The sequence below is a fragment of the Notamacropus eugenii genome, chromosome 4 (genome assembly GCF_028372415.1).
Source record: "Notamacropus eugenii isolate mMacEug1 chromosome 4, mMacEug1.pri_v2, whole genome shotgun sequence".
Classification (NCBI taxonomy): Eukaryota; Metazoa; Chordata; class Mammalia; order Diprotodontia; family Macropodidae; genus Notamacropus; species Notamacropus eugenii.
In genome coordinates this window covers 20706201-20720189 of record NC_092875.1, presented here as the reverse complement: position 1 = coordinate 20720189, position 13989 = coordinate 20706201, and the positions used below count along the sequence as shown (strand labels likewise).

Here is a 13989-nt window from a genome sequence, read left to right as displayed (position 1 = left end):
CTATTAGCACCCTAATGTTGCCTCTTTTAATGTTCACAATGACTCTAGGAGAAAGTCATTATTTTCATTCCCATTTTACAGATGAGAGAACTGAGACATATAAGAGGTAAGTGGGTTGACCAGGGTCATGTATCTAAGCAGGCATCTGAGGCCAGATTTGGACTCAGGTCTTCCAGGATCCAGCACTCTATCCACTGCTTCATGTAGCAGCTGCTGTTATCAAAATAACCTTTCTCAAGCCCAGGTCAGACCTTCTGGTGCAATGGGTAGAGTACTGTCAGGGAGACCAGAGTTCAAATGTGACTTCAGGCACTGACTAGCTGGGTGACCTTGGGCAAGTCACTTAACCTCTGTTTGTCTCTTTCCTTATCTGTAAAATGGGAATAATAATAGCATCTATCCCACAGCATTGTTGTGGGGTTCAAATTAGACAGTATTATAAAGTATCTAGCACATTTGTTGCCGTCCAGTCATTTCTGTGCGTCTGACTCTTCATGGTCATATTTCGGGGTTTTCTTGGCAAAGACTGGTTTTTGCCATTTCTTTCTCCAGCTCATTTTATAGATGAAGAAACTGCAGTAAACAGGGTGAAGTGACTTGTCCAGGGTCACACAGCTAGTAAGTGTCTCAGGCTGGATTTGAACCCAGGACCTCCTGATTCCAGGCCTGGCAGTCTATCCACCGCACCACTTAGCTGCCCTACTGTGTACCTGGCACGTGGTAGATACTATAGAAATGCTAGCTAATGTTGTTAGAGAAGCTACAATGGCTCCCCATTGCCACCAGAATAAAATCCAGATTCCTCCGTTGGTTGTGAAGATTCCTCAAATGCTGATCTTTCTGGACTTACTTCACATCAATCCTCTCCATCCGTTTTTTGTTCTAGCTAAACCGAACAATTGGCTGTTACCTGAACTTTGTCTGCTAACTACAGCCTCCCTCTCCATCTTCTGCCTCCATGCATTTCTACAAGCCATCCCAGCCCCCACTTCCCCACATGCCATCCCATCTCTGTGCTACCTCTTGGAAACCATGTCTTTCCTTGAGCTACAGTTCAGGTGCTTCCTTCTCTGTGAAGCCTCTTTTCATCCTTCTAGTTGTTTGACTTCCTCCATCTCAGGAGGACCTGAGTTCAAATTTCACCTCAGACACTTGACACTCATTAGCTGTGTGACCTTGAGCAAGTCACTTAACTCCAGCTGCCTTATCCTGGGTCATCTCCAGTCATCCTGATGAATATCTGGTCACTGGATTCAGGTGGTTCTGGAGGAGAAGTGAGGCTGGTGACCTGCACAGCCCTCCCTCACTTGAAACAAAGTCAAGTGCTAGTCATGTCATTATTTCTCTGATGACATGGTCTTTTTTGGCAACGACGGATGAACACCTTGTGTCACATTAGCTTTATCTATGATCCTTCCCTACTTCCTCTATCCCTCTCTCCTTGTGGACACTCTCGTTCATGGCTTTGTATCTGTCCTTGGGCCCTTGCACAGAGCAGGGCTTTGCTTCACAGCACACTCTTCTTTCAAAGGGTTGGCCATATCCCAAGTGGGCCAGCAGGGATTTGGGGAGGAGGGAAATTCATTAGGCAGGTGAGGTAGAGATAAAGTGACCAGCCTCTCAACAGAGAGACAAGAAGATGAGGGAATTATCTAGGGCAGGGCCTGAGTGACTACTGGGGGCAAAGGCCTGCAAGAGATGCCTTTTTTAAGTCCTTACAGTTCAGTAGTGGTGTGTGTGTGTGTGTGTGTGTGTGTGTGTGTGTGTGTGTGTGTGTGTGTGCATGTGTGTGTTTCCACAGGCATGTGGGTTCCTATGACGGAAGACCATCTAGGTGGGGCTAGTGATGCTTTTTGAAAAGATGCCACATGGGAAATGTTTGTATGATTGTACATGTACAACCTATATATCAGATTGCTAGCCTTCTTGGGCAGAGAAAAGGGAAGGAAAAGGGGAGGAAAAATTTGGAGTCCAAAATATTATAAAAATGAATGTTGAAAATGAAAAAAAAGGATTCAGAAGATAATCATAACTAAATAAAGTCATGAAAGCAAACGCTAATTACTAAAGAAATGTGTATTCTTTAGCCAAGAGAAGGCAAAGGAGTGATATAATTGATAATTTCCAAATAAAATGGAAAACATTAATAACTATTAAAAAAAGAAAAGATGCCACTTGGATAGTTTTTTTTTAATCTTCCTGAATGATAGAGTGGCAGAGCTGGAGGGGCTCTTAGGACATCTGTTTTCATCTCTTCTCCAATAGAAAACTGCACTGTCCCTGGAACCACCCTGGGTTTTGATAGACCGGCTTTGGCCTCCAGGAGGACTTTCATTCTAATAGAGGAAAACCACACATAAAGAAAAACTAGGTGGGGTGGAGATGGGTGGTGCCCAGCATCCACCAGATCTCACAGCTGTGCTAAAGCCCTCTCGTCTTTCCAGTTCCCCTTCTATTCAAATAGAAACTCTAGAGATCAAAGCCTGCCTTTGGTTTCACATTTGAATCCCTAGCACTTAGCATAGGGATTTTAAAAAATGATCGTGCTGTCTATCTGTGGATGATGAGAAAGTTTCAAGAGACATAGTTTCCAGGTAATTTCATCATTTTATTAATAAAGCCAAGAGGTTATTAATAAAAGGATGGTCATTGGGCCATCTCTCTTAAGACCAAAAGACCCCTAATGGCAGTGGGGTCACAGTTGATGTGCCCTTTGAAGAGTAGGTGTTCCTGAGGGACAGAAATCAACTGAGATAGGCTAACACAATGGGAGGTATGGGATGTATTAAAATGAAGGTCTTGGGGTACTTGACTTAGGCCACTCAAATCTTGGTCAGATACATCAATATCGCTTGTCTTGATAATAGAAAGAATCAACCTTTCCGCAGACCAGTCTGAGAAAACACAATACATCCATTAGCCCAAACTTAGAATTTCATTTACTGTCTGATCAGATCTTATTCTGGGTAAATTTCTAAAAGAGATTTTCTACACTGGTTGGTTTCTGAATGAAGAAGTAGAAAAGGTGAAAAATCTTGGTCCTAATACAATAATTGATCACTAAATATAAGAAATGTTCATTTCTCACATTCTCTGTCTACCGATCTGTCTGTCTGTCTGTCTGTCCGACTATCTATCTACCGATCTGTGTCTGTCTGTCTGTCTGTCCGACTATCTATCTACCGATCTGTGTCTGTCTGTCTGTCTGTCCGACTATCTATCTACCGATCTGTGTCTGTCTGTCTGTCTGTCCAACTATCTATCTACCGATCTGTGTCTGTCTGTCTGTCTGTCCGACTATCTATCTACCGATCTGTGTCTGTCTGTCTGTCTGTCCGACTATCTATCTACCGATCTGTGTCTGTCTGTCTGTCTGTCCGACTATCTATCTACCGATCTGTGTCTGTCTGTCTGTCCGACTATCTATCTACCGATCTGTCTGTCTGTCTGTCTGTCCGACTATCTATCTACCTATCTAATCTTCCTTCTCTCTCTTCATTCATCTCCTTCCTTCTTTTCTTTCTTCCTTCCTCCTTCACTCCTTCCTTCCTTCTCTCTCTCCCTCCTTCTCTCGTTCCTCCATTCCTCTCTCCTTTCTGCTCTCTCTGTCTCTTTCTCTGCCTCTCTCTGTCTTTCCCTCTCCTTTCTCTGATCTCTCTAGATCTATGACCCCTAAACTTGGTTAGAGGCATAAACAGAACAGGGTGAAGTGGGAATGGGTTCTGCCTACTTATTAATGATGTTTCCCTTCTCTCCCTTTCATTGTGATCTCAATACGTGTCCAGTTCCAGGGACAGTCTGACCGATGTCTCATCTGTGTCCATAAAGCCTCATTCTGTGTTGTCTCGTGTGGAGTCCCATCTCATCTCATCTCATCTCATCTGCCTGCTTCACAATGGCCATTTCATCACGCCTCGCCCTGTGGGAGCAAAAGGAAAGTGTCGCCCTGTCTGGTGGTCACTCACTTGCTCTTGGACGTCTCCAGCTGCTACTGCTGCCACCCTGATGGGCCCAGGGTCCCGGAGCCCTCTTGTCTTTGCCCCTCTGTGTGCAGGAACGGGTCAGGACAGGCCCACCTTTGAAAAGATGCCTGCCAATGACTGGGCAAATGGGCTTCCCCGCCCCCTTCTCACTGCTCCCTTGCCTTTTCCCTTCAATGCTCTTGGGTGGGAGGAGATGATCCAGACTGTGGCTCAGAGAGGACCACTCTTTGGCTGCCTACCTCTGTCCTTTCCTTACTCATTACTACTGCCTGTAGAAGTTGGACAGGGGAAGGAAATAAGAGATGAGTCCAAAAAGATGTTGATGATACTAATAATAGTAATGGAGAGGGGCAGTGTGGTATGGAGCTGGCCCTGGCATCCGGTGGGTTTGGGCCCAGACGGGTCTCTGACACATACTGTCTGGGTGCCCCGAGGCACATTGTTGACCTCATCTCAGTCTCAACAGCATTTACTGTTGAGGACACGGAGGCTTAGAGACATGAAATGAGTTGCCCAGGGTCACTCAGCTCAGTGTCACCAGCAGGATTTGCACTTGGGTCTTCCTGACTCCTACCAGTGCTCTCATCACCATCTCTCACAGGCTGCCTCCCCGCACAGATGCATCCCTTGGCAGTGGCATTTGTGGGGGTACAGGGCAATCATGGAGAGGCAGGTTAAAATAAAAAACACCCCAAACTAATGAAAATGCTGGGTTTTTAGTTACCATGGCCTTAATTTCAGTTATTACCGTGGATAATTCATTCATGCTCCACAGCATTATGGTTGTTTGGCTGTGAATAGTAGACTGGCTGCAGTGTCCTCTCTCCAGGGACTTCTCAATCCCCCTTCATTACTAGCCCAACACACACTGGGTTCTGGAGCTAGAGGACCTGGGTCCAAATCCTGCCCTAGAAGACTTGAATCCAACTAATCTACCAAGGGCTAGATGTGTAACCTCCAGAGAGACATCCCCCAGGCCCTCAGTTTCCCCAATTGTAAAGTGAGGGATTTGAGATCAGACAGTCTCTTCTAGCTCTACTATATGATGTTCTGTTAGATAACGAGGCATCCTGCTGGACAGATTGTTACTACAAGAACTAACTTCTGCTGGTTCAGAACTTTCCAGCGTCCAAAGAACTGTGACATCCATTCTTGTATGTGATGTGCCCAGGAAGGGATTAGGTTTCTAGCTAATGTTTAATTGAGTTCTTTTGTGAAAGACTCTACCTTTCTGCCATTCTACCAGCTCAAATGAGACGATGTACATAAGGAATGGTAAATGTGGAGAAGGAAATCTCCACCTGCCTCTTATTACCTGCGTGAAATCAGGCAATTATTTAGTTCCTCTGGTCCTCAGTTTCTCTCTCAGTAAAATGAGGGACTTGGACTAGCTGGCCTTCAAATTCCCTTTCAGCTCTGAATCTATGATCCTCACAAAAGTCCTATGAGATGGATTCTATTATTATTCAAATCAGACAGTTATTTAATAATGAGCTCATAATTATTAATATTATATATTGTATTATATATTATATATTATAATTACTCAATTAGTTAATATTTATATATTCAAATTATTTAATAAATACTTAATATTTTAGCAAACATTTTAAGTTAATTAACACATGTTTAATATTTACAATAGACATTCAAATTATTCAATAAATATTTATAATAAATGGTTAAATTATTTAATGAATAATTAATATTTATAATAAACATAAATAATTTGAGAAATATTTATAATGAATGCTTAAATTATTTAGAAAATATTTATGACAAATATTTAAATTATTTAATACATATTTAATAAATAATATTCTATTATCATTTAATAAAATTAAAATAGGGATATGAAACTTCCCTATTTTACAGAGGAGGACACTGAAGATCAGAGAGATTGTGACTTACCCAGGGTCACATGTCTATCAGGTTTCAAAAGTGTGATTCAAGTCCATGTTTTTTCTGACTCCAAATCCAGTGCTCCATGCTTATGTTTACAATAGGAGTAAGGAAAAAGGGTGAAGGGCATCCATCGATTTGGCCAACTTTGCCAATGACTTTCATTGTCATGTGTCATGCTTGAAGATACTCCCTACCTACCTAAGACACCTGGGATGACCTTTCCTACATGACCTTATTCATGTATTCCCCCACCTGGCCCTTCACCCCGGCTCCACAGTGGGCTTGGTTTTTATGGGTGATGGTTTCCATTATCACCCACTGAGATCTTGCTTCTCTTCTCTTTTTATAAAACAGATCAGGGAAGAAGATAAAAGCCCCCCTCCCTCCTCACCACCTCCCTTTTTCTCTGTAATTCCGGGGGGCTTCATCAGGCAACTGGTTCGGGAAACAGAAAAGGAGTCCAAGGAAGCAAAACGGAAAAAACAGGCATTGGCCAGCTCCCAAGAACAGACCGTAAGTCACCCACTCGGCAAAACTAGCAAGCTACATTTCTATCTTTAAAACATGCTTTATTATACTTTTTAAAAAACCATAATCACTTCTCAATATCCACTCATGGAACCTTCCTTTATTACAAAGAAAAAAAATGAAGCATAACTGACCCACGAGATGAACTTGTCTGACAGTGTATGCAGCGTTTCTCACCTGTTACCACTCTACCTCTCTATCAAAGTGTCGTTGAAATTCAGTCGTTCCAGTAGTTTTCAGTTTTCTGACTCTCTGTGACCCCATGTGGGGTTTTCTTGAGTGGTTTGCCACTTTCTTCTACAGCTCATTTTACAGATGAGGAAGCTGAGGCAAACAGGGTGAAGTGACTTGTTCACTAGTAAGTGTCTGAGGTCAAATTTGAATTAAAAAAGATGAGTCTTCCTGATTCCACCCTACCAAGAAGAGGGAAGTCTATTTCATCACCCATAACTTACGTTTCAGTAGCAACTTGCTCATCTGTAAAATGGGGCTAATAAAGTCAGTCCCTATTCCCCAAGAGTAGGATGAAACCCGCCCCTACAACTCTTTATAATGTATTTAGCAGTAGTTCCAATCTGTACCCCAGGTGTCCAGATACAAGAGGTTCATGAGTGCGTATGGGAACCAAACATGATCATTATGTATTTTCTCAAGGAACAGATATTAATAGTACAATTACTTTCATGTTGGGGGAGGTGGGAATCTATGAACTCAATGCAGCAGCTGGAGTACAGTGGGAAGAGCTCCCATCCTTGTCCCTTGATGTTGGGACTCACTTTCTTCATCTCTAAAATGAGAGGCATGGACTAGATCTAGGTCTATGTTCCTTAAAGGGATATTCATACTTGAAAGTATTAGAAACAGTTCCTATAAGGTTATAGAAATGTGAGCTCTAGCTGAAAAATCTACCCTGGACTACCCTGGTAGGGTTGGGTATCATTATCCCCATTTTAGAGATGGGGAGACAGAGTCACGCTTTAACATGCTTAATGTCTCAGGAGTAGACGTTTGGACTGACCTCTGAGGACGATGTCTATTTAGAGTAAGGCTCCTTGATTAAATCAACAGCTGGGGTGGAAGGAAGGGAAGTGTGTGTGTGTGTGTGTGTGTGTGGGGGGGGGGGGGGGGAGGTTAGGAATGTGGCTGTCCCAGAGGATGTTGTTCAGAAGTTGAGCTCTCTTCAATGACAACTGACTAGGAAGACAACTGTGAAGCCGACTGTGCCTCGGTCCCCAGTCCCCTCCTCACAGCTGTTGAGTGCAGTAGTGGAGTGGGGGTAGGGGCTGGAGTGAATAGGGGTGTTCCCTCAGACTTCTCATGGTCTGCAATGCCCAGAAAGATGCCACGTACCAGGGGAGTTTCAGTCCACTGCTCCTGAGCCTCAGTTTCCCCATCTGTAAAGTGGGGACTATAATGTGGTACCTAGATGGCGAGATTGCTTTAAGGATAAAAGAAGCTAATTTATGTAAAGCACGTTGCTAATGGAAAGCCTGGGAGAGGTTTGCTTTTCTGTTTAGTTCAATTCAACAGGAATTTCTCAAGGGCCTGGTATGCAAGGGCCAGGGCCAGGTGCTGAGGCTTCTTGGACTTCTTCAGCACAGGGAACACCAGGTGTGGGAAAGCCCCTTCATCAATGGAGATCTCAGCTGGATAGGACTCAGTTAATAGACCAGTCTTGGAAAGGTAAAATGACTGGTCTAGAAACACAACTAGGCGGTATTTGAGCCCATGCCTTTGTGACTACAAGCCCAGCATTCTTTCAGAGCTGGGGAGGACCTACCCCTGCACCCCTCAGGTACAGCTAGGGGCACCATAGTTCACAGAGCATCGGTTTGGAGTCACTCATCTTTGTGAGTTCAAATCTGACCTCAGATACTTAGTGGCTGCGTGACCCTGGGCAAGTCACTTCACTCATTTGCCTTAGTTCCCTCATCTAGAAAATGAACTGAAAAAGGAATGACAAACCACTCTAAGAAAACCCCCGATAGGGTCATGAGGCGTAGGACATGACTGACAAATGACTGAACAGCAGCAGACCTAGAATTTCACAGATGTGGGAAGCAACCGCTGCAGACCTCCATCAGTGCTTATTGGCGTTAATGTTCGCAAAAGGTTATGTGTCTTGCCCTGGGTCTCAGAGTCAGTGTATATACAGGTAGATTTGAACCCACTTCTCTATCCCCAGAATTATGGCTGCCTCTCAGAGCTGGAAACAGGAAGATAAAAAAAAATCTAATTTGTGGTATGATTCTTTGTAAATGGAAATTAAGCCAAGGAGGAATGACGCACTACCTCCCAGGGCCATCAGGAGAGTCCTGGCTCAGGTGTGGTGTCTGAGTGGGTCTTGAAGGGTAGTTAAAGCTTCTAAGAGACAGAGCTGAGGAAGGAATGCCTGGTATGAGGGACAGTTTGGGCAGAGTCAGGGAGGGGAGAAACTGCTTGTAATCAATCAATAACATTTATCAAGTGCCTACTCTGTGCCACATAAAGTCAGTTTGGTTGAAACCTGCAATAACTTTGGAAAGGGAGGCTAGGACTCGATTATGAAGGCCTTTGCTCCTGAAGGTAATAGGGAGCCATTGGAGGTTTTGGAGCAAGGGAGGGCATGAATCATAACAGTGGTTCAGGAATATTAAATGAACACTTGGGTAGAGGATGAATTTAGAGTTGAGGGAGCCTGGAGTCAGGGAGAAAAGTGAGGGAAAAGTGAGAGGTGATGAGGGATCCTTGTTCCGATAAGATATAGGGATGACTGTGGGCAAGTCACTTGTTTTCTTAAGGGAAACCACAACAACCATGATAGTGATGACTAGCTAACATTTACACAGCCCTCTCAGGTCTGCAGAGCACTTTACACATCCTAATTCTTGATCCTCATGAGAACATTGTGAGATAGGAGTTATTTTTATTCCCATTTTACAGATGAGAAAACAAAGACTCAGAAAGGTTAAGTGATGGACACAGGAAATATTTAAAAAGGAGAACCCAAGGACAGATCTATTTAGTCTTGGTCTAGATGGTTTCCATCTTGGAACTTCAATGATTCTGGGATGGACCAGGATTCTGGGCACTGGAGACAGCATGGGGTTGTGTGTGTGGGTGGGGGTTGGGGGGGTGTTGTGGGATGGAGTGGAGGAGAGAGAGGAGCCAGGGATTTCTCGGAGGCTGTGACCCAGGGGTGACTGGGAGGATGGGGGTGCCCACTTACTGTGGCTAGGCTTTCCTGTAGGTTGGTCTTGCACAGCTGCTCTGGAAGCAGGGATCTTCTGAACAAATGCAGAATGACAGCTGCCCAAATATTCCCACCGTGACAAGAGGGGAGGTTGGGGGAGGGGAGACATCAGCCTGGCCAAGTCCAGAAGGTCTCGGAAGAGATCTGGCCCCAGAGGGCAAAGCAGGGAGTGACAGGAGCAGGGGGAGTCCGGAAAACAATCTAAACTGTGCCTTAGAACCTCTGGTAATGAGCTGCCAATGAGGATAAGTCTTCGGTCAAAGGCTGGAGGACCACATGGTGAGGGAGGGCAGCCTCAGAGGGCATTCTGGTTCAGATGTGCTGATGGCCCTAGGGCTGTCAACTCGAAGAGTCCTCGGTTCCGTGGCTGCTCTAGAGTTGCTGTCCTTGGTGGAAGGAGAGCTGGGGCTGAGGGGCAGCAGGAAGGAGGGATGGGTGTGAGGGGCAGAGGTGGGGCTGAGTTTCCAGGCCGTCTCAGCTGTGAACATGCCACCCCAGGCAGGTCACAGGGCTCACGCATGACCTAGAGCTGAGATTTGGATTGCTGGAATGTAGATCCCAACAGGTGTGGGAGCAGCTGAGGACAGTCTCCTGCTGAGGAGGGCCACTGGCTTCCTGGGTCCAGCTGGCTCCCGCTAGCCCCTTTCCACAGCTCTTCTTACTGGGAGAATGCGCTTCTGTAGCTCTTATCTTATAGGAGTCTCAGTACTGTTGGGAGAAGATGCCTTCATTTTTACAGATAATACTGATGACAGTAGTTAGCATTTATTTGTATGAGACTTTTGGTGTGCAAAATACTTTCCAAGTATCACCACATTGGTCTCTTCCAACAACCCTGTGAGGAAGAAGTCATTGTTACCCTTATTTTATAGGTGAGGAAAGTGACATTCACAGAGGTTAAGGGACTTACCCAGGGTCACACAACCAGAAAGTGTCAGGTTAGATCTGAACTCAGGTCTTGCTGGATCCAGGTCTAGGGCTCCATACACTGTGGAGCCATGAGAGAGTTGGAGGCATTTAGGGTAAGGCCGAAGGAAGATTTAGAAGCAGCCACAATGGCTGGAGAACTGCTCTCACAGGCATGAAGACCTTTGCTCAAATCTGGCCTCTGACATAGACTTACTGGGTGACCCTGAAGTTCCCTATATCATTGAAAGCACAGGTTTGGTTCCTATTTGTATTCCTATCCTCCACATTGTGTGTTGTGTACTAGTGTGTGTGTGTGTGTGTGTGTGTGTGTGTGTGTGTGTGTGTAAAAGAGAGAGACAGACAGAAAGACAGAGAAACACACACACACACACACAGACAGACACCAGGGAGGGTCATAGAAGCTCTATTCTAGGTAAGAAGTGAGTGAAAACTCACTGTATCAGAACCTAGGCTGCTTCCCCAGAGTCCGACTTTCTGACAAGGGTTGAAATGCCTTCTTGACAGAATCCAGATTCAAAGTAACATTTGCATTAATGTTAGGAAAGCGCCACCACCAGACCCTCAGTGAGAGGCTGTGAGCCGGGCTGGGTGTGGCCCCCAATGGACCTTCCAAGGGATGCCTTCAATAGGTTGACAAGGATTGGAGGCGGGATGCCTACCTTTCAGTATAATGGGAAAGGATAATAAATCACATGACTGTCATTCCAGGTCTTAGATTCATGGACTCCTAGATCTAGCTTTGGAAGGATGCTCAACAACCATCTAGTGCTACCCATAACCCAAATGAAGCTTCACTTTAACATCCCTGACAAATCACCCTCTGGCAGTTGCTTGAAGACCTCAGGCTGGGGGAGCCCCCCCACCTCCTGAGGTGGCCCCCACCAACTGGGATAATTCGCATTGCTTGGAAAGCCTAAGTTGGCTTCTTTGCCCCTGGCCCCTCTCTCTGTGCCAACATGGTGCTAAGTCTTTCCAATTTGACTAGCCTGGTCCGTGGATGACAGACATGCAGACTGTCATCAGCCTGCCCTAATGACAAGAGGGATGATCATTAGAATGGCTTGCCAGCTCTCTCCGGACTTGCCAGAGCCCGTGCTCTGTTGGCACTGCTTTCAAAGGCCCTGGGTTACCTCCATCCATGCGATGAGGACTTTCAATTAAAGTGGGTACTTAATTAAGGCGACTTCAGTAGAGAGAATTGGACAGTGACCAGCTCGTGAGGTAGAGAAAGCATCTGTATCACGGTCTGGGCTGAGTGCTGGGGACATACAAAAAAAGCATGTTAGAAAACCCCGACCTTCAAAGACCTTATGTCCCAGTTGGGGAAGATAATTTACAAGAAAAGATGAGGCCTAGCTTCCATCCTGATAAGGTAAAAGGCTCCCCTAAGAGCCAGGTGAGGTGGAGATGGGTGGATAATGGGCCCATGGTGAGGGGACTACAGGAAGATGCCTCAAGGCCTGGGCCCTGAAGCTGTTTGCAGATAGGACAAAATCAGTGTTGCAGCTGGTAGCTACACTGTAAACTTTCTGAGAGCAGGGATAGTCTTTTGTCTCTTTTTGTATTCCCAGCAGATAGCACAATGCCTGGCACACGGTACGTGCTTAATAAATAATTATTGACTGACTGTTTATATGGTGCATCCTCCAGAGAAGATAAGTGTCTCGAGATCAGAATTGTTTTCTTTATTTTTTTTGCCTTTGCTTGGTGCTTTGCACGTTGTACGTGCAAATAAATATTTTGGATTGAATTTGAATCATTAATGGTGTGGTTTAATGAAGGGATCATTCATTGGACTGGGGGATCTAAGTTCTTCTCACACTGCCACTAGGTAGTAATGTGACCTCAGTTTCCTCCTCGGTACAATGAAGGGGCTGGCCTTAACCTTTTGGGTGTCACTGACTCCTTGGGCAGTTAGTCTGGTGAAGCCTGTGGACCTCTTCTCAAAATCCTATTTTTAAATGCAAAAATAAAATGCAGAAGATTCCAAAGGAAATCAATCATATTCAAATACAGTTATCAAAATATTTTTAAAAACAAGTTCATCAGTCCCAGGCCATGAACCCCTGGAGATGACCTCTAAAGTAATCTCCAGCTCTGACTCTATGATCCTATAATTCCCTTGAGAAAAATGCTATCAGTGTGATAATTCCCATTTTATAGATGAGGAAACTGAGGCCTTTTAAAAGTGATTTTGTCAAGAGTCTCACAGCTAGTAAGTGCAAGAAAATGACAAACTCCCCATTTTCAGATTCCAGGTTCAGCAGGCTTAAGAAGTGAGCACTTGACTCTTTAAGGCAGTACTACTAAAATCAATTCATGTCTCTTCCCAAGTCTGTATTTCACTGCAGTATCTGCATTTCAGTTCAGTATCTCAGGGTAGAACAGGGTATGAAAGTGTTTCTGGGGAAAAGCCCAGGCAGAATCTTTGGTCCTTTTAGTCCATGATCAGGCACAGGGAATGATGTGCCAAAAAATATATTTACCATTTACCAAAGGGGAAATTGGAGGCGGCAAATCAGTCATCAGTGAATAAGCACCTACTATGTGCTAAACACTGTGCTCGTCATTGAGAGTGCTGAGAGAGGCAAAGGCAGCTCCTGGCCTCTGAGCCTTTACATGCTCCCATCATGCCAACAGCTCCATTCATGTGGGAACTATACTGAGCAGATGGATAGGAGTTTTGGAGGAGAAGACATTACAAGCTAGGAGTAGCTTGTTGGAGAAGATGAAGCTTGGGTTAAGTCTAAGAGGAAGCCCAGGATTCTGAGAGTGAGAGGCTTTCCTCATGGGGAAAGGCTATTGCAAGGGAATAGACACAGGAGATGAAGCGTGAGCAAGAGATAGCAATGAGGTCCGATGTGGCTGGATCATAGAGTGAGCAGGGGAGTAAACCGAGTCCTAGAACTATAGGAAGGCACCAGATTATAAAGGACTAAGAAGCCAAGCATGGAGTTTTGTGTCTGACCCTGGAGGTGATGGGGAGCCAGAAGAGCACCATGGTCAGACCAATGCGCTAGTAAGACACCAGGGCTGAGTCAACCACCGGGCATCAGAAAGAATCAGGCAGAAGGGTTGGGGATCCCCTGTTAGCAAGGCTGAAGCTATCAGCCACATATCTCAGGGAGAGGCGAAGGGAGAGCATCCCTATGATAAGGAATCATGGGACCAATGCTGGTCCAGAAAGTGGGATGATGTTCTACAGGAAATTGGAAGCCCCTGAAGATTTTTGTGCAGGGGTTGTGACCAGCACAGAGAAAAGTCAGATCATGCCTCGCTGACCAGATTCTCCTCAATTCATTTCAGTAACCCAGGCTGGAACCTCCCACCAGAGTCTGCATCACAGGCCAATTCAATGGGCATTTAAAGCCCATTACGACCTGGTCCTAACCTACTGTGATACAGTCAAAG

At 45.1% G+C, this 13989-nt stretch overlaps 1 protein-coding gene across 1 annotated transcript in view; it reads left to right on the top strand.

The window, feature by feature from the left end:
- Nucleotides 1-5825: 5825 nt before the first annotated feature.
- Nucleotides 5826-13989, top strand: part of MYO18B (myosin XVIIIB) — a 339875-nt gene continuing 331711 nt past the window's right edge. The window contains exon 1 of the mRNA XM_072600101.1: nucleotides 5826-6401. Within this exon, the coding sequence (XP_072456202.1) occupies nucleotides 6180-6401 (222 nt within the window). The 5' untranslated portion in view covers nucleotides 5826-6179. The remainder of the gene's footprint in view (nucleotides 6402-13989) is intronic.